Source organism: Microtus oregoni, unplaced genomic scaffold, assembly GCF_018167655.1.
Source record: "Microtus oregoni isolate MIOR12 unplaced genomic scaffold, Mior012 000021F_ref0000039, whole genome shotgun sequence".
Lineage (NCBI taxonomy): Eukaryota > Metazoa > Chordata > Mammalia > Rodentia > Cricetidae > Microtus > Microtus oregoni.
In genome coordinates this window covers 22,402,762-22,423,661 of record NW_024543080.1, presented here as the reverse complement: position 1 = coordinate 22,423,661, position 20,900 = coordinate 22,402,762, and the positions used below count along the sequence as shown (strand labels likewise).

Here is a 20,900-nt window from a genome sequence, read left to right as displayed (position 1 = left end):
TTTAAAGGAAAGTCTCTAGCTTTTCCTACATCCTCATTGGTTTCTAGCTGCCCAGCAGTAATCTCCAGGCAGAAACGAATCGAAAGGTTCTAAGACTTCGGGTCAGTCTCTGTTATAGAGATATTTACACAGTTGTCACTGTGTATGGCTATACAAAGCATGGATCAGAGTGACCACAAGATGAACAACACAAATCCCTTAGATGTGGCTTAAGGTGCAGCTACTGAACGTCAGCAATAACGGTACACGTGCTCTCTGGTCTGCAAGGCCCTGGATAAACCACAGATGCACACCCAGATGGGTAGCCAGGCACACCAAGCCTTTCAAAACTGTTGTTGACTCCTCAGTGTGCACCTGCTAACTAGTTCATAACCACGGTCAAGTGTGTAACTCCATGAGGTATGCCTGTCCCCAAAATGTGACATTTGTAAAAGTGGACAAAGAAGAGAGGCTAGGGTCAACAAAGATGAAAATGGAGAAGAAAAAAAAAAAACTTGGCAAATTCTTACAATTTCATGTTGTCCCAGAATCTTCTCTAAATGTGAGGCTATGTCTCGAGATCCCTGATGATCTCTCACCATCAGGTATGGATGTGATTCATTTGGGTGTTACCAGTCCATGTGGGACCAGCTAGATACAGCTTGACTGGCCCTTGGACCACCGTGCCCAAATGCAGCAGGCAGACATGCCACAGTGGCTGTTTGTCAGTCATAGTGTGACCTGGAACTTGTGGCTGCTTCTTTGAAACATGACAATTTAGGGCACCACGTGGGGCATTTGTTTCGGCAACACTCTGGCCCCCACAGATGCCAGCCTTACACCCTTTTCTCAGATACACTTTCTGGCCTCAGTGTGACGTCCAGGAGTTCTGGGCAGTCTCCGAGACCTCTAAGTCATAAATTGTTTCCATCTCATATCTCCCTTAGTCAGTAAAAGCCTATTGTTAGTCTAAAGTTAAAGATCATGGGAAGAGAACACCAAACTAAAACATAAAAGGAGCCACAGAATAGCAAGCTGACCAGTGGACAGACACTTTAGTCACTTGAGGCTCTCACAAGACCATGGGAGGAACTGGATGTAAACTTGTTGACACTAATGCAAGAGTACTTGTGGTGAAAAGGGGGAAGATGTCTGGGAGGAAGTCAAGCACACAAAACCTTCACATCTGAAAGCTCTCAGGCAACTACATCACAGCAGTGTAAGATGGCCATAGATTAAATAATCCCAGAGAGAAAATATCCGATGGGTTATTCTAAGACCTACAGTGCACCTATCTCAAACTGCATTTACATCCAAAATCTGCCTTATAGAAAATATTGAAGCTTGCTAGCAAACAAGAGACATGGCTATCATAAAACATGCCACCCCATGGAAAGGAAGTTCCTAACAATGCAGAGAAAAAACGATGAACGAAAACTCACAAGCATGGGGCTGGGGTGTGAAACGGGTCTGTTTCTAAAGGGCTGCCCACACATTGCTCCCTCTGTGTCCTCTGGTTCCTAGACAGAAACACAGGAGCCCAGATTGGAAGGACTCCTGGCCCTTTCTTTTCTATCAAAGCAGGAATATGTATGTGGAACCATTTGTTAGACTTAAGTCAGTAATATACCTATCTGTGGTGAGCGAGAATCATTCATGTGATAAATGAAAGTAGGGTTCATTGCTGGACTTTCATTATCTGCACTAATTCGGCATCACATAAAACAACTAAGTGGAGCTTGTGGAAGGAATCTCTGAATTTAAAGCTACAGCAAAGGGCCACATGTGAGAAGTCCAGGAGAAAATGTACAAAAACGGGTAAATAAGGACCAGCCACTGACATGTACATTCCTGTGTAAACAAAGATAGCGAAAGAGCACATATTTAGTACATACGTAATCATGTCTTCAGGCTCCTTGTTGGACATCTGCACACTGGTCATACACATGGGTCTCCCAACCTCTTTGTCCAAATGTCGAAGAATGCTGTCTAATGCTTTTCTTACTTGAGGATAATAAACTGACATTCCTGAGAAAGAAAGCACAGGCACAATAACGTCAGAAACTCACACTGAGATGGCCGACTGTAATAACAACCCATCAATTTCTCAATGAAGAGCACTTGCTGCTATCACATTAGAAGACGCTCCCAACTGTGACATGCTCTTCAGGATACCGCATACAAATCACGCAGAGAACTCAAACTCAGATTTGAGGGACCCAACATATTCAACAGCACCCCGTGGGAAGACACATCTGACAAGAAGACCCTGGACAGGAATACTAAAGACATTACCCAAACGTAATCAGCAGATCACTGTACGACTGGGGCATGCACACTTGGTGCTGGGTAAACTTTGGATCTGACTATGGACTTACACAAAACAATATCCCAAAAGCAATTAATCCGTTTCACTTGACACTAACCTATGACTTTTGCCTCTTCATCAGTCAAGGTTTTATTGAGAAAAATCTTTTTCACACGGAGGGTGTTTCCTGAGGGAAGAATGACTCCTGTGGTGGGCATGGGAGGGTCGCCGTCTTTCTGCTGCAGGCTGTCCGCGATGACGAGGAAGACTCTGAGGCCAATGTTCATCCTCTTCAGAGAAAACAGACCCAAGAGGAAGAAATCAGGGCCATGCACTTTATATGCCAAGGGGCTGGGAGAAAGAAGGACAGAAGGAATCTAATCTTTCTACCCGACATTGTGAACCAGCCGAGGCAGCAGAGTCTACTGTGGTTTCAGATTCCCAGACGGACCCATGCCCTTCTGAGGTCACTGGCTCTCTTTGTTGCTAAGACATACTTGACACCTCTCTGCTCTTTCTCAACTTCCATGACTCAGCCCCTCCCCCTCACACCACTTCTCTTCTTCACAGGAAGAAACCACATCAACCCTCTTTCCACAAGTCACAGCAATCTACTGACACACACACATGGTCTTTGTCCCCTCTGCTCTTCTCACAGTGTAGTGGGTGATGATGGCCTCCTGGACTGGGTGGAATTTCCATGAATTTCTGAATGAAAATGGCCCACAAAGGCTTATATATCTGAATGCCTGGTCGCCACTATTTGAAAGGATTAGAAGGATTAGGAGGTGTGGCCTTGTTGGAGGAAGTGTGTTACTGGGAGTAGGCTTTGAGGTTTCAAAAGCCCATACCAAACCTGGAGCCTTTCATTTAGGGATTAGGATGTAGCTCTCAGCTACTTCTCCATGTTCCCTGCCATGATGATAATGGATTGAACCTCTGAAATGGTGAGCAAGCCCCCAGCTAAATGCTTTCCTTATAACAGCTGCCTTGGTCATGGTGTTTTTTCACAGAAACAGAATAGTGAATAAGACAACGGGGGCTTGTACCGCCTAGAATATTAAAGCATCAGGCCCTTCTATCTTGTTTATGATCCTCAGCATTGCTCTTCAATTTAAAATACATCGATGTCCCTTAACCCTGAAGCAGAGCATGTATCTCAGGTATCAGTGGGATAAACACCCCTCACAACACTTCCTCGAAGCATGTTTCCCTCATCAGGGGAACTTCTTTTGCTTCCCGCAGCACAGGCAGCATCAGGACCTCTTTTCCCCAATACTGCCACCTCTTGCCACTTCTGTGCACCTGGCTGTGTCGCCTCTCCCCCCATTCTAGGCTCCTGCCAAGCTGCCTTCCGCCATCTGTATTCTCTCCCACAGAAGGTACACAGATTTACACAGCATCGATCATTGTACCTAGCCGCCCCCCACTGACTGCATTCCTTTAAGATCAGCCTGACGTCTTAGAAGTCCCAAAATGCTGTTAGAGATGCCTGATCTTTCTCCCGGACCCGACCGCTTCTCTACGTTTCCTTGTTCAGTAAGTGTTCTGTCTTTCTCCACCCACATCCCACTGTCTCTCCTCACATGTCACTCTCTGTGACCCGCACCAGAGATTAATAAAGCAGGGACAGGCATCCCACTGGGTGGCGATGCAGTACAGGACACAAGAAGAAAGTAAAATGTCCGCTCATGTTTACTAAGTAAAGAAGATAAAGTGTTGAAGTGTTACTCGTCTTTAGATATAACAAAGTACTGATGTATTCCATTAATTCACACATCCGAGTGTCAGAGCCACAGTTATAGACTCAAGAGACCCGGATGGAAGTAGAACATTCCATCGTGTGGTGGAGCTACTCTGGGCATTTGCTCAGGGCACCATTGATCATGAGCAAGTGGGTTAATAGTTTCCTTTACCTATTTTCAAAACTTGGAAAGATTCCAGCGCTGCCCCCAGACAGACTGATGACTGTCAAGGATCACATAACCCCCAAGAGGACTAACTTTCACTCTCGGTATGAAAACACCATTGCTGCTACAATGTAATTTTTTATCTTTACCTCTGGATTAATGGTGAAAGTTTTAGCAGATTTTCCGACACTGAGAAGATCAAATATTATTTCTTTCATTGCAAAATCCAAACGTTCCTAAGAAAAGAAATTAATTAATTAGTAAATCATTGTACCTTGCTAGAATGTAACAAAAGCTGAGAAATATATATTGGAAACAATATTTTTCTGCCCTTAGAATGGTTAAAATGCAAATGAACGCAAGACAAATATATATGAATTAACAAGAACGGAAGTGCCTGGGGGCAGCAAGGACAGGGAAGGACCCCTGCAAAGGATCTCAATGGGGAAAACAGTTAGCCAAGACACATGAGTGCCTGAGGTATGGGGTTCTAGGACAGTCTAGAAATACAGAGGGCACAGTCCAGTTCTAGAAATAAGACAGGGTGAGCAGTGTACCCTAACAGCACTGCTTCCTGAGCATAAATCAAAACTGAAACTTGTTTGTTAATCTTTTTCGTTGTTAGTCTCAGCAAATTACCATTTCTTCTCGGCACCAATCACAGATGCGCATTCGCGTTATTAAATGTTCTTTTTTCCCCTCATTGTAACAAAATAATTTGATGTGGTGGGAGGAATGGCTCAGCAGTTAAGAGCATTAGCTGCTCAGAGATCCCAAATTCAATTCCCAACAGCCACACGGTGGCTCACACTATCTGTAACGGGACCAGTTGCCCTCTTCTGTCACGCAGGCACACATGCAAATAGAACACTATATACATAAATTAAAAAATCTTAAAAAATAATTTGATTATGGATCAACTAAACTATCTGGCTTCATTCACAAGAAATATAATGAATCTCCTAGAACCGGCATTTCCCTGAGTTGAGAGGGAACGCGTACTTTGATGTCCAAAGGGAGACCCAATTGAGACCTTGGTATGGCTCCCACAAAATCCATTCAATACCCTCCTAATAAACTTTCTATTCTGTAGAGGCTAGGAAGCTAACGTTACACATCCCAGGAACGCGTCAAGGGACACAAGCCTTATGAAGTAGTGGACACAGAAGGGGTGGATACGAGGAGAGAGGAGGAGGTTGCCACCTCTTGCTCAGGGAGAAAGGAGAAGCAGTAGGGTCCTCAGGCATTCTCACAGAGGAGGGCTCCTCTCTCAAAGCCCCCACAACAGCCCGATACTTTCCCTGGCTTGGATGAGAATGGATTTCTTCCATCCTAGAAGTTTTTGGTAAGCTCTCTCTAGTCCTTAAAAGACCCCTTTGATTTAGTTATAGTAGGTTCTAGATTGTGAGTTGTGGAGCCTGCTGGGTGGGTTCACGGCACGAGTGTGAGGCCTGAGTTCAGATCCTCAGCACTCACATAAAAAACTGCTGTGGAGTTTGCATATTCCAATAATCCTAATGCTGTAAGACAGACGGGAAGGCCCCATGGGCTCACTTATTACAGACGGCTGTGAGTCACCATGTGGTTGCTGAGAATTGAACTCAGGACGTTTGGAAGAGCAGGCCGTGCTCTTAATCACTGGGCTATCTCTCCAGCCACTTTTATTATGACTTTCCCATACTTTCTCAACCCTCCCTCAATCAAATGTGTGTCCACCTATGTAGCTCCTCCCATCCCTTGTCACATGCAAAATCATCATCAGGTCCTGTATTCTTCTGAAAACTTTCTGAATACACTTGCTTTCCACTCTGGAATAGTGTTAGTATTTTTGAAAGCATTTCTCAAAATGTAGGAAAATACAAAACCACCATTCGTTAAAACGGTTGTCCCTGCCAGCCTGTGCAAGAGGGCCAAGGAGACGAAGCACCCACCTGAGCAATGAACTGGATGATCTTCACAAATATGTTGAGAGGGGTGTCACGGGGGACCACGCTGCGAGAGCCTTTCGGGAAGAGCGCCGACACTATGCTCATCAGGCGACTGGGGGCAGAAGAGGAGACTTAATGACCAAGAGATCATGGTAACACCAGTGAAGAGCTCCTCCCGCTCCTGCGTCAAGGGGATTTAGACTCCTCTCCGCAAGGCTCTCATACAATTCCATGGGCCTGATGGTAACAAGCGTTTGCTTACTTCTTTGAGAACTAAGCTAGAGCTCGGAGCCCTGCATATGCCACGCGCCCGCTTACCTCTTAGAAATACCCTACCTGCCAAGGCTTTATTCTAAATGCACTTGAAGACACAGCACTCACCTCTGGGTTACAGTATTGCTCTCACACTTTATTCTAATTACATAAACCCACAGCAGTCTATACAAAGACTCCAGTGCAACTCGAGACATTTTAGGGTCTTTATTCTGTTTAAAAACAAAAGAGAACAAGGAGAAACTTACTAAGAACACGGGCAAACACGTAAGATCAAACACATTCTCTGACAACAACTGAAAGCCCCGACCCTCCCCCTGCTCTGTCTGGTCTAAGAAGTTTAAATACGCCAATCTATATTTAGTTGTGCTAAGGACAGATGGTCAGAGTGACCATCACTAAAGTTCCCGAGCTCTTCATTATGCTCTAAAAGAAGATGAAATATTAGACTCCCAGCAACATTTCTGAAAATTTCAAAATGATACACATATCACCAAACTACTTGATAAATGTCCGTACCACAATACGGACACAACCAATGTTTAATTTATCTGCCACCATAGACAGATCGAGTAGGAAATACCAAATGGTATTAGTCACTGGACTTTGTGAGAGACGCTAGACCAGAGATCTGACTCTACACCCAAGCCCTGGATGTCCTCTCGTCGCTTTCTCTGTGCCGTGATGGCCTCAGCTTCCACTGGAGACAAGACGGTGTCTGCCTCACACAGGCCAAGAAGATCAGGGCCTGCTGCACGAAGAGTGTTCACCCAGCATAAGTGAACCATCCCTAATCTCTATGTAGAATGAGAACATTTAAATTGCCTTATCATTTACAACGAGACAACTCTCTTATTCCAACCAGTTTTATCAGTTAATTTTCTCTTCACTCTTCACCCTCATACAATGAGCATGAATTTTGAAAATGTAGCAGGAAACACTTATATATCTGCTTACTGACTCCTAAAAATTTGTATTTTTAAAAATCTGTTCTAGAAGAGTTCTATATTGTTAAGCAATTAAATATGGAAACTAACAAAGAGACTCTTTTTTTTTAAATTTGTTTTTATTGAGCTATATATATTTTCTCTCCTCCCCTCCCTTTCTACCCTCTCCCATGGTCCCCATGCTCCCAATTTACTCAGGAGATCTTGTCTTTTTCTACTTCCCATGTAGATTAGATCCATGTATGTCTCTCTTAGGATCCTCAACAAAGAGACTCTTTAAGAAAGAGTCTCCCTATAAAGCTCTGCTTGGTTGGCTTCAAACTAGTAATGCAGACCAAGCTAGCTTTAAACTCAGAGCTACTTGCCTCTGCTTTTAAGATTAAAGGTGTCTCTTAGGATTAAAGGTGTGTGATACCATGTCCAGCAAGAATTCTTAAAAATATACTTTTTTACTTTATTACTTTCATATACTTTAGCAATCTATTTTGCTTCAAGGTTTAGAATAATAAACATCTGCAACAAATAATTAAAAGCATTGCAAAAGAGATGGAGGATGTTCTATAATATACTTATCCACTAGAGACCATAAGAGATTTTGCATATATCTACATAAAAATCTGATAGAATTTAAGGCTAGAAAATCCAAATGCTCTCTCTCAATACCAATCCCTTGCTCCATGGGCAGGATCCATCATAATCCCAAACTTCAAATACTCTCCCTGGGGTAGCTTTCTGTTTGCTACTAAAGTAACCAAAGTTACAAGTAATTCATGAATATTACTAATCTAACAAACAATTTTTTGTAATGTCTTCAATAAAACATAGCCTTCTACCCTTTAAATCTGATGTATCAGACATCACAATATGATATCAGCAAGAAATTAAGAAGATAGGAAAGAGAGAGACAGCAGAGAGGACAATTTAGCCCTAAAAACCCTCTGAAGGACTCTGTGATGATGGCTACATAACACCACATGTTCGAGGAAACTCAGAGAAGACAGAGCACTGTATAAATCACAACAGAAATCCATGGTGGTGGGAGAGAGAGGAAAGGATAGAAGAGCGAGGGAGATGGGAAGGAACTAATTCATTCATTTTGCTGTATTATGTTGGAATTTTAAAAATACCATAAGTTGATCCAGGCCTTGAACAAAGATGTTAATTCTCTAGGCAAAATTTTTACAAATCAGAGTAATCATTTTGTTACATAGAAGTCTAAGGACTTTAACATTCTACAAAGTTTAGACACACCAGTCAACCACGATCACTACAGTAACCACGTCAATATGTGTATTCCTCTTTCTCTAACACGAACTTAAAAAATTGCCTTGTTAGAAAACCTAAGCCAATAGGATTAACAGTTTAAAAACCCATTCCTCAAGACCACATGGAAAACCTAGGCTATTATCTCCTTAATTCCACTGGACTATATTCCTTTAACATCTTCGTTTACAACAGTCAGATGATATAAGCTAAACACTGTAGTAAAAAACCTGTGAATCAATCTCCCCCCTCCCCCCCCCATCTCTACACTACATCCTGGGGCTGCAGTTAAGAGCAGACCTTCTGAAGAGGGCGCCCTCTGTGGGCGCGGCTTCCACCTTACAGCGGGCTGGGGTAAATCCTTCGGACAGGCCATGCAACCACGGGTAAAGGACAAGAACGAAGGCCGCTCTTAGAGGGAATAAAGCGAGATACTTTACTTGGCGACGCCAGCACAACTCACCTGCAGGGTTTCTATTTGTTTTCTGATACTGTTGTTAGATGGTATCTAAATAAAGCAACGTGAGACAGCAAACATGAACATGAGATGCAGCACATGCATGTTAGATGAAAATAAGCACAAAACAACGCAGCTCCTCACCAAGGTCTCTATTTAGAAGAAATTTGACATTTCCAAGGCAGTGGCCAGAAATGCTGAGAGAAAAAAAAAAAAACAAAACAACAAAACAAAACAAAAACAAAACAAACAAAAAAAAAAACCCCAAAGTTTGGTTTCCTAAAGCAGGCCTATGTCACTCAAGCTAGGAGAAAACTAAAATGTCTCATTACCATCTTTTTCTCAACGGCCTACTCGTTAAGTTCAAATGAAGAAACTACACAAAGATTACTGGGGGCAAATCACTGTGCTGTTTTTATTTGGGCTGTCTCTTAGTAACTTTACAGAAACTTTAAAGATGGTATTCATAAACCGATTGGACCTAATCTGATTAAAAATAAAGGAGTGGAAATTTACCATATTCTTCTTAAGAGACAAAAGTTTGAAACTGAACTGTTGAGTGGAAATGAAGTAGCATCTCTCCTACATGAGAGCGTATTTATTGTGACGGGGCCCGCACTCCACTGTGACAGTCAAACTCCTTGCTGTGCTAACACAAGGCTCTTTGCCTGGGTCTCTGGGAGACTGTCTGCCTGTGGAGGGCACGTGTGTGTGGGCGTGAGTGGGTGCGTGCAGGGTTGCGGCTGTCTTCTGGGGTCCTCCTCCACCACGTTCCATGTTACCCAACCGACAGGCAGGGTCTCTCAGGTGAAGTGAAGCCACTGTTCTGGTCTAGTCTAGGTGGCCAGTTTGTCCTGGTGATCAGTCCCATGTCTTTACCTTCCAAGGGTTGGGCTAGAGGGTAGCTGCAGTGCCCAGTCAACAGCTACACGGGTTCCAAGGAACCTAGTCCGGGCCCTCATGCTGCAACGCTTCAGCCGAATCATCTCCTCAGCCTGGTACTGTACTTATTTTTTTTTTTTTTTTAAGGCTGCATAATAGCTCTAAGTGCCTGGAAAATTCACTATACTAATGACTCTGGAACATAATGTCTCTTAATATCCCAGAACTACAGCCAAAATGCTTCCTTAAAACCTCGGCATCCCTTTGAGTACATTCCAGGACGGCACGACAGACCGGAAGCAGCAAGCGTTATAAAACTGGATGACTGTGGATGCAAAGCCATCTCTATCACTACTGCCTACGTACACACAGGCCATTTATCCTCTTTTCTGCCTCGGCTACAGTGGAAATGACAAGATATAATCCCCCTAGCATCCAGTAAATATTAGAAAAAGGAATCCTAAGGAGTGGTGCCAATTAATTCAGTGAAAAAAATTTAGATGGATTTTTTTTAATCAAGAGATTACTTGCATTGGGTAATTGATTAGAAAAGGCCTTTGATTTAATTTTCCAATAAATAAGAGAAATAAAATATAACTTATAGCACATAACTAGATAACATTTCTTAGAATGTTTCAAACTCCTTCCACAGCTAAGCACAGTAGCCACAGTATTGGAAGTTTGATGAGCGAGAGCCCAATCACACAATTTCTGCTGAATAGAGCCTTAAAGTAGGTTAAGGGTTAATGGCCAAGACAACTGTCATCCAAATAGTCATGCTATGCTGCGTGGCTCTTATCTCCTTTAGCCTGGCAGATTGATACAGCCATTCACATAAATGGACAATGTGCCAGAACCAGTAAACAGGAGGTAAGGGTTCAAAGGAAACAGCATTTTAAATGAAAGCCTCAAGACAAAAAAAGAAAAAAAAATGGGGGGGGGAGTGCGGAGTTAAGGTGCTGTGAAAATATTGTAAGTATGTTAGGTGGAAACGAAGATATAAAGAAACTTCAACAAAGCAACAGAAAGGTATGAACTGTCATGGAACAGCGCACTCTCCCGGAGACACTAAAAGAACATCTTAAAAACCTTTCAGAAGAAAGTGAGGCGACTTGGAAAATGGCACGTTCCCCCTTCGTGCCTATCTCCGTGTGGATGATCAAAATAAGGACAGGAACAATTGCCTTGTAAGTAACTGACAGCGTTTCTTTCCTGGGCGTGAGACCTAAGAGTCTGATCAACTTGATCTAGTCTAAGAATACAACCGAATGCACGTGTAAGAGGGAGAAACAGTCACAAACTGCTTTTGAACACCTACATCCTTCATAGACCTTACTAGGAAGTCAAACAGTGAAGGTTGAAAGAGCCCTGTTGTTCACTCGGCCTGAGACCTTCATTTAACCTATCTGAGCTCTGGTTTTACTATTGTCAAGACATCGGGTTTTCAGGATCCAGTGTGACTTAGACAAAGACCAGGAAGGGATGGACCGCCTCAATTATACTTCTTTGACTTGTAAGCAAATATCTGAGGAGCCTCATCAAACTGCATTCATACGACAGTTGTGAATTCATATTCAAGTGAAGCTAATCGCTCTTCTAGTGTCAGACATTAATTGTGTGCCTAGCCAAAGAGGAAGTGAGGATGAGGCCAGCAGAGGAGCTCTGGCTACAGACTCTCAGAGTTGTCTTGTCCACACCAAGAAAGCACAGGCGTGAACGTGCCAGACGGTGTTAGTAACAAGGAGCCCTCCTTTCAGGTCACAACAGCGTCAGGAGCTTACACACTGAGGACCTGGTACCCTGTGTTCAGATCCGCCTGCCCACACTTACTGCAGCAGAGGGATTTTGGGGGACAGTTTACCATCAAGGCTTTTGTAAGTGACTCAGGCTTGAGCCAACATTACTGAACTTTCTTAAAATAAAAGACAAAGTAAATATGTGGAGGGTTTTGTGAGATTAAATAACAGTTCATTTGTAATTCCTGGTAATTGTATTTGTAAGTAAATGTCACTATATCTAAGGCAATGCAATGATCCTTGAAAAGACACAATTCTGCATTAATACGAATCAAGCAGAGAATTTATTAATTTCCATATGATTCCCTGAAGAAGTACAGTCCATCACAAATATATTATTCAAATGCACCATGGGAAATGGAAGTGTTTGCTATTTACTCTTCAGTGGGTACAGAGAGAGGAACACAGCCCAGGCAGTGTCCACAGGGCAGGGGTGTGAGAGTGTCTTACCTTTAAATGCGACAAACAGTTTTGTAGGAAAATATGCCAGTTATTTAAAAAAAACTGTTTCTGACTGACACAGAGAAGACAGGTGATTAGTGGGTACAAAGCCTGTGAGAGACAGGAGAAGAGAATTAGTATCTTCACAGAAAGCCACGGGACTCATGAATGACGGCTTCATTTACACCCTCAAAGGAAAAAAAAAATTAAAGACCTTTTACGCAGCTCCCCCATTTCCAACAGACAGACAAGGAATTAGAAATGTCCCATTCCACGAGACCTTCACTAAGCAAGCGTCTCCCGAGTTAGGACAAGGTCTTCCTTCCTCCTGGACTGTCCCATCCCTTCCCCATTACTGGGCTCTGGACAGACCAAAGGTCAAACTGGCATTTGAGTTTCAGCTGACTCTGGACGAACACGAGGCTACGGCGGCTTATTTTCCAAACATGTGAAGGGAGAAGCAGGCATCACGAACGCCCTACCGAGACGGGAGGCTTAACGTGTGCCCAGGAATGCAAAGCATGTAGGGCAACGTCTGCTACAAGCCAGCGCCATGCTAATTTCATAAGAATGTGAACGGTCAATATTGACCGGTTCTCCACACTTTTCCCCAACTGCAGAAAAGTCATGTGAAGAGGCCGGGTTTACTGGGGAAGAAATTGCCTTCAGTTTCCGACCGGAAGTGATGAAATGACACGGGAGTTGTTCTTAAAAAAACGATGCTCTCAAATACAGGTTTATGGTATGAAATAAAAGAACTTATGGTTTAATACAAATATAAAATTATATTCAACATATAGTAATATAAAATTTAAAGCACCTGTCAAGACAGGTAAACACTGAGCAGGAAATCCGAAGAACCCATTAAACACGAAGGCAGTAAAACTAGAGAAGGCCATCTGGTAGGCAGTACTCCAGGTTTCTTACAAGTTACTCAATAAACTCTCTTTTTCTCTTTCTTCTCCACCCTCCCTCTCTTTCTTACAGGGTTTCTCTAATGAGCCCTGGCTATCCTGGAACTTGCCGTGTAGACCAGACTGGCTTCAAACTCACAGAGATCCTCCTGCCTCGGCCTCCCAAGTGCTGGGATTAAAGCCATGTGCTGCAATATGCCTGGCAACTTTTTTTTTTCCCTTTAAAAATAAAAAGTGGAAAATCTAAAATGGGACAGGAGAGAATACGTGTGCCATCTTCCCTGTCCTACACTCTGGGTGTCCTGCAATTTCACGTTTTACACGTCTCTTCAATCTCTGTGGGAATCATAAACCAATCGCTACAAAACACATGGATGTTTAAACACTTCTGGGTACCAGCGAGTGCTTCTTCCTGGAACTCAGTTCGAACGTAGTCTGGTACAGCATCTCCACAAAATTTTTCAAACAGGGGACATTGACTTCATTTTTAACAGCCTGGAAAGAGAGGGAAGATAAACAGAGAGAACCGGTTACTACCAGTAAAGGACAATCGTGGCCTCCTGAGAACTCTCCACATGGTCTGAAGAGAGTTAATGATTCACTGAGATTTGCAGAGGAGTCTTGTGCACCAAATGTTATGTTAATAAAGCAAACCTGGTCAGCGGCCTGCTCAAACAAGAGAAGGAAAGCGAGCAGGCAGGAGGTGTGGACATGACAGCCATCTGTGACCCCGTGAGGACTCAGAGGGGCGTTTTGGATGAACTCTATCGGGAGTGAGATCTAAGCTGAACCCTTCCAGCCTCGGCTCCTAAGGCTTCGCCCCTGGGAGATGGACAAGCCATAGCATCTTCCTGGCATGGGATGCTCCTTCCCCAGACAGAACACATCTTTCTTCCTTACGCCCTTCGTGTTTGCTCAGTTGTCACCGACACTCTCAAGATGGTACTTACATAACCACACTCTATTTAAGAGTTCAACTCCCCTACCCTTAGCCAATCTTCCCTTCTGGGCACCCACGCAAGTTCTTCACAGTGCCTGCCATAACATGACATCTTACATATGCTACATCCAAGTTTATTCTGTTTGCCTGCCAGGAAAGAAGCTCGAGAATCATACAGAATCTTCCCTAGCTTACTGGTGTCTCCATTTTCTAATGCACAGTTAGAGTCCCTCATACACAGAAAACAGCAGACAAGGAAGGAACAAAGACGGGTGAAGAGGGGAAGGAGGTCGTCCGAGATGTAAAATGTTCCAGGAACAAGACATCACTTTTACATAGCACTGGGGTTATGGACTGAGGTATGTCCCCACAAAATTCCCATGGAGAGGGGCTACCGTACATACTTAAGAGAGTAAATGGACTTGAGGAAAAGTCACTGGTAACAGATGACAGATGATGACTGACTTGGTTGGTTGATTGTTGTTTTTTTAAATAAAGATAGCCTTGTCTGGTTATAAAGTGAATCCGGTTCACGGGACTAAATACCAGGATAAATAACGATCAGGCTGATGGTGTCGTCTGCAAACCTTTAATTCATGGCTTTTATTTGTACCCACTTCCAAAAACCAAACAAAAAACAAAGAAACAAAACCCCTTCCTTATTTAGCATTGATTTTATAGCAAAGGCTATAAGGCTATAAGGGCTGTGCCAACTGCTATCACTGATATCCCAACTTCTCAGCTTCTTTTTAAACGACAAGCATCTTCTGACACCCCGCCTCTCCTGAGCATGCTCCAAAAGCAGTGCAGGAGCACGTCGGGCAATTCATAAAAACACACGGGCCGCCAGACAACACGTAAAAGAGAAAGCCAAGGCAGTTTAATGTTTCCACTTGAAAATAAATATCCTCACTAAAATTCTAAGTGGAGTGAAATCTGAATAAAAAGCAACTGGCTCCCATATCTCGCCAAGACAAAGGAGGCTAGATTTGCCCTATCATCTACAATAACTACTACTATAGTAATCTATGCCGAGCAACATAGCAAATGGACCTCCAGGGAGCAGGGAGCACACAGGACGAGTGAGGCTGGCATGAGCTCACAGCCCTGCAAGAGCTTTTAGGAAAGAGAGGGAAGTACGTTTTTTTATATGACGAAAACATATGTATGAAGACATGCATGTATACTTACAGCAGCTACGGGGATAAGAATCTCCACAAATAAACCAGCGAGTGCATGCTTTATATCCTTATCTTTTACTTCTAAGAAATACTGAGCGCATTCCTTAAAGGGAAAAAGGGAAGTTTAGATTGGCAAGAGGTTAAAGAATCCACAATATCACATTTTCATGGACACTTGCTTATTTTATCACAAAGCTGAGGGCAAGACAGCCTGAGGTTAAGACAGAGTCACCCCACACCAAGGAGAGTTATCTCACGTAGAATTAAAGAGAAAACAATCAGCAACAATGGCATTAAAAGGAAGAAGAACAGCCAGTGTTGGCAACTGCAGCTGCCAGTCCCGAGGATGATGTCACCTGCATGAACTGAAACGATGCCTCGAAATCTTCCACAGGGTACATCTTCACTCGGAAAAACTTCATCCCCATTATCAAGCTGATGACACTCTGAACCACGTGCGGACTCTGCTCCTTTTGTCGTAGCTCTTTTAACTCGGTCACGAACTTCTTCCTGACCGCCTGAAACCTTTAATACACAAGGAAACATCATCTGACCAGAACCAAAGACACCAGCTTCCCATGTGACCTCTAAGGTGAAATCAAAGGCCATCCAGCCCGAAGGGCACCACCTTTCTCTGCCTTCACCAGAACGACCAGGAAAACACACACACAGTAGAATCTGTGTCATGTTAACACACTCTGGGTTTATTTTAAAGTCAGGAGCTCCGAAAGGAGAAACCATAGAGGATATTTTCTTGAGTCGTTGGTATAGATAGCACCACTGCTATTCATTATCAACAATGGAATAACACCAAATAACATCCTCAAGACACACCATCGCATACACAAGATTGTCTCCAAACGTTAAAGCCCCTTTCTAAGTTTCTTATGACAGATACATGGGGAATGGATCAGGAACTACAAATCAACTCAAAGAGACAACCAATCAAGTGCAGGATATTGATTAGACCTGAAAGTCGGCATCTCTCACGTGTAGAGACACAGGGAAAGGGTGCTAATCTCCCTGTGTGAAGGCCCAAGAAACACGGGAGCACGATCCCGGATTTAATTCAACAATCCAGTCGTTGTGACTAACATTTCTTTGCTTACAGTTTAAGAAGCTATCTAAAGTCAAGAACTCTGGCGCCCGGAGGGAATCGGAGGCTGGGACAGAAGGCCTGCTGAGAGTATGAGGCCGTTCTGGGCACTATAGCAAGTTCCATTCCAGGCCCACCTAGGCTACTACGGGGAGACTTGTCTCAAGAAAACAGCAACAACAACAAAATCCTAAAATCCTCAGGGACCAACAAAGACTGAATTGAAATCGCTACAATCAGAGAAGATCCAAACACCAAGCCTTTGCCAAGCTCCTTCCTGATTCCTTAGTGGAAATGCGCCCTGTCCCTCGGGCGCTTTGAGTCTCTTGTGCTTTGCCTCCCTTCACACATCTCCATGCTTCTCTCTCCTCTTCCTCTCTCCCTCCCTCTCCCTCTCTCTCTCTCTCTCTCTCTCTCTCTCTCTCTCTCTCTCTCGGGGGGGGGGGGGGCACAGCACTGCTCGATGGTGCTGTATTTCTTTTTCTCACAACTAAATGAGTGAGGTTAGTCCCACAAATTTCCCAGCCATTTAGCCTCCCTTTCCCTACCACTCAGAGTTAACGTGGCCACATAACTTGGTGCTCTCCAGCATCTAGCTTGCTATTATATTGGATTGGAATATCTGATTGATGCTTCTAAGACTGAGACACATTTTATTTTTTAAAAATCCCATGAATTACGATGTAAAGAAAAATACATTACTGCTTTTACCTAGGATTACGCGTCCATTCACCTGAGTTAAGGAATGTTGTTGGCTAAGTGGAAATGAGACATCAAGGTGCTATTTTGGGAGGCTTCATCAATTAGAACACTTGAACTAGGCTCTGAATCTTACGGCATGAGCTACACAAAGGGTCCCCAGAATAAAAAAGGATTGAAATGTACTAAATAAAATACAGTACCGAATGTTAAAGTGCAAACTGGGGAGCACTGATGAGAAGCAAGCTTGCTTAAGAACTTACAAAGATTGCCTTGTGGTGACTTTAGGGCCAATGACTCTTCCAAGTCCATCCAGGTAAAGACAAACTGAGAGTCTCCTAACACATTGCAAACACAGATCCGAAAGACACATTACAGTCCCCAGGAGACAGCTCAGGAAAGCCCCGTGAGTGGACCTCCTACAGAGCCAAGCTCGCACTGGAGCAATCCGGCATCATTATCTTTCCTTACTTGGTATTGATCCCTGATACTGAAAACTATTTCATATTAGAACAAGATGATCAGAATTCACTTCAGTGCAGGCTAAGGAATATAAGCGCTCGACTGGAAACAATAAAATTAATTACCTCTGCCCACAGCTTTAGATAAACACTCTTTGAAAACATTTCTCATAGAATTCTTAAAAAATGGGGTTGAAACAATGTCCTGATTCTCCCGGACAACTTCTGACTTGACTCAAGATGAACACACACACACACACAAAACATAACTAAAGAAGTGCAAGCTTTGTAGTTGAGGAATGGGCCTTGCTTGGGGTCTCTATGGCGCACAGTCAGCAAGGCTAGAACAAATCTCTCTAAAGTACAGCAAGGACAATGGGTTCTGAGGCTTACTTTGACTGGGCAAGAACGCCAATCACCTCTGCATACAAATCTGCAATGACATGAACGTTCCCAGTGTTGGTTCCTGAATATCTAAAACAAGAACAGAACGGACACAGTGTTTTATTAAATGTTTTCTCTTGAGACACTTAAAATTCCTTATCAGCAAGCCAGGTGTGGTGGCTCCCACTTGAATTCCCAGAAACTGGGAAGCAGAGGCAGGAGGATGACAAGCAGTGTGAGGCTAACATGAGCAACATAGCGAGTTCCGGACTAGCCTGTGCTACAGAGTGAAAACCTGTCACAAAAGCAAACTAAAAAACAAAACAAAACCAGAAAGGAGAAGAAGAATCAATCAGTAATTCTTTCCCAGAGTTTAGAGACATCTTCACTGAAAACTTACTTATAGGACAAAAACCACAGGAATTTTCTTCTGTATACATTTTAATTTGCCATGAAATTTAACATTCTGATTCTTACAAATCCAACCCACAGGGCTATAAACTATTTTTTACAAACTTTTTCCTACATTTGGGAAAGACTAAAAATAATTGGGAGATAACTGTTTTGAACTCTTTATAGAATTCAAACTTGAGATCCAGGCATGGTAGCGCAAGCCTGTCATTCAGCATTGGGGAGGTGGAGGCAAAAGGATTGAGAGTTCAAGGCCAGTGTAGACAACACAGTAACCAGGAGCCAGCCAAAACCAGAAGTGATGAGGAGGGATTTAAACAGCCAGAATCTCGAGTGTGGAAGAAAAGCAACAATTGCAGTAGTTAATACTTACCCTTCCTTGTGCTTAAAGTGCTTAAAAGCTAGGTTTAGAACCTCGTGAATTAAGGGGTCGGGCACAGGGTGAACAGGAATCTGGAATTTAAAGAGAAGCATCATGTTAGGAAGGCGTAAGTGACACAGTAGACTTTAGGAACAGTCTCAACAATTTCAGTGCTATCAACAAGTTATTCCTAAGGCAATCCACATATTTTGATAATGAAGATGGAAAATGCACAAGCTAGTATTTTATACTCAATGGGAAACACTAAGTCTGAGAACAGCAAGCCGGAAAGGTAACGTAAGTAAGCGAGGCTGTACACCTATACACTGGTGTGGTGCGTGGTGCGTGGCAATTTCTACCCGGCGCGTGATCAAGTGAAGGGATCACTGCACATTACCCGCAAGAGGCTTCGTGAGGTGCAGGTAAGAGAAGACAGGTGTGAAGCTCTCTCTTCCCTGCTGTCTACAGCCAGGAGTGAGTTTCACTTTCTGGAGGACTTCACCCTGATGGAGGCCTGAAGGCCTTTGAACCAGGAGGACACCAGTCATTATTCCTGGAGACAGGAGGTCAGTACGAGATGGGGCAGCGTAAAAATGTCTGACTAAGCCACTGTTAGCTACCAGGTGTCCTCTCCTGTGTTCACCTCCCCATAATGCACTGCCTCTACAAGTCCAAAATACTTTGAAGTGACAAGTTAATACTCTGTCAAAATAGTATACAAACTTCTGGGTGTAACCCTTCTTTCCACGCGTATTTTCTTATAAAGGCTTTATTTATTTACTGTATGCAGATACAGTAAATCCCTTGACCTGTCACTTGGTCTCTTGTCAATTTACTGTGTAAGTCTCTAGTTATTGAAACTATAGCAGAACAAGACGCTTTCTCTGTTTTGGAAAAAAGATTTGTTTATTTATTTATTTATTTTTGGTTTCGTGTTTGTGTAGGGGTCTGTGCATGCGAGTGTAGGTGCCCGTGGAAGTCAGCAGCGTTGGGTCCCCAGAAGCTGGGGTCACAGGCAATTGTGAGCTGCCCAACACAAGTGCTGCGATCAAGCTTGGGTGTGCCCTCTCCAAGAGCGTTAAGAGTCTTAACCACGGGCCACCTCTTCAGCCTACTTTCCCATTTTCCCACAGTAACAGTTACATGCCTAAGAAAATAGTAAGGGTTACATTTCACTGGCTGATTTTAGGAACCAATGATGAGTGAAAAATAAGTACTAGATGAAAATAAATAATATTATTTTAAAACAAGGTTCAAAATAAAAAACCACTAATATTGAAATTCACATAAAACATATTTAAAATTAAGAAACTATTATAAAAATTAGCAGAATAGCAAGGCAGGAGGCTAGCAAACTTGAAATCCATGTAATTAGGTTTAAATCATAGTTGCCAAACTCAGCAGTAGGCTCACATGTAAACATTTAAAATCAACAAACACAGCCAGCCCCAAAAGACATCAGTGATAACTGTATCTCTTAAGCAGAATCATGACTTATTCAGTTCCAGAAACCTGAGGTCCAATGTGACGAGAAACAAAACCACAGAGGCATCAGACTTCTCTAAAATCTTTGACAATACCTATGTACCAGTAGGGTGAACTTGGGTGATGATGTCCACACGAATGCATTTCTGCTTTCTGCATATTCTAGGACTTCCCAGAAGTACAAGGCAACAGGCGGCTGTGGCAGAACTATAGACAGCTGGCTGGGAGGGGTCAGAGAGAAGGCTAGAACCACAGGTGAGGAGCCCATGACACTCCCAGAGCCTCCTCCTATGAGGGAATGACAACAGTTTATAGACCTGAGTATAAGTCTCTTACGGTCACTGCTGCCCCGACAGAGGCCATTATGCTGGCAGGATGGCACGAAGCGACACTATTTCAACACGAGCTGCTTCTACTTGCTAGACAAACTTGAGTTTCTGCTTCCTCTCTGGGGCACATGCAGTGCACACCAGTATCCTCCAGTCCCGAGAGGATGCACTTTTTGGGGCATGGCAAAGGGAGAGTTGCCCTGTCTGCTCATCCTCGGCCACCTTTCTCTGAAGTTACCATCTGGAAATGCAGATGGAGGGAAGGGTAGAGGCTGGAGGCACTGGATGCCAAGACAAGGGGAAGGAAGGGTAACAGGGCCAAACCTCACGGAAGTAGATGGCATGACTCTATTATGCCCCAGACCAATATTCCTGCACTGGGTCAACAGCATATTGCAGAGCACCCAAGGGAACAGGACATCACTGGAATCGCTGCTCTGTCCTGTAAGTTTCGG

The 20,900-nt window shown here is 43.4% G+C and overlaps 1 protein-coding gene across 7 annotated transcripts in view; it reads right to left on the bottom strand.

The window, feature by feature from the left end:
• The window catches only part of Fryl (FRY like transcription coactivator), a 231,706-nt gene that overhangs the window by 76,401 nt on the left and 134,405 nt on the right, over positions 1-20,900 (bottom strand). For all 7 annotated transcript variants that reach the window (XM_041671629.1, XM_041671631.1, XM_041671624.1 and 4 more), the window contains 11 exons: positions 18,644-18,723; positions 17,869-17,949; positions 15,576-15,744; positions 15,230-15,322; positions 13,495-13,593; positions 12,194-12,295; positions 6,507-6,610; positions 6,129-6,237; positions 4,347-4,433; positions 2,406-2,577; positions 1,875-2,007 (listed from right to left, as the gene is read on the bottom strand). In XM_041671629.1, coding sequence (XP_041527563.1) covers positions 1,875-2,007; positions 2,406-2,577; positions 4,347-4,433; positions 6,129-6,237; positions 6,507-6,610; positions 12,194-12,295; positions 13,495-13,593; positions 15,230-15,322; positions 15,576-15,744; positions 17,869-17,949; positions 18,644-18,723 — 1,229 coding nt within the window. The remainder of the gene's footprint in view (positions 1-1,874; positions 2,008-2,405; positions 2,578-4,346; positions 4,434-6,128; positions 6,238-6,506; positions 6,611-12,193; positions 12,296-13,494; positions 13,594-15,229; positions 15,323-15,575; positions 15,745-17,868; positions 17,950-18,643; positions 18,724-20,900) is intronic.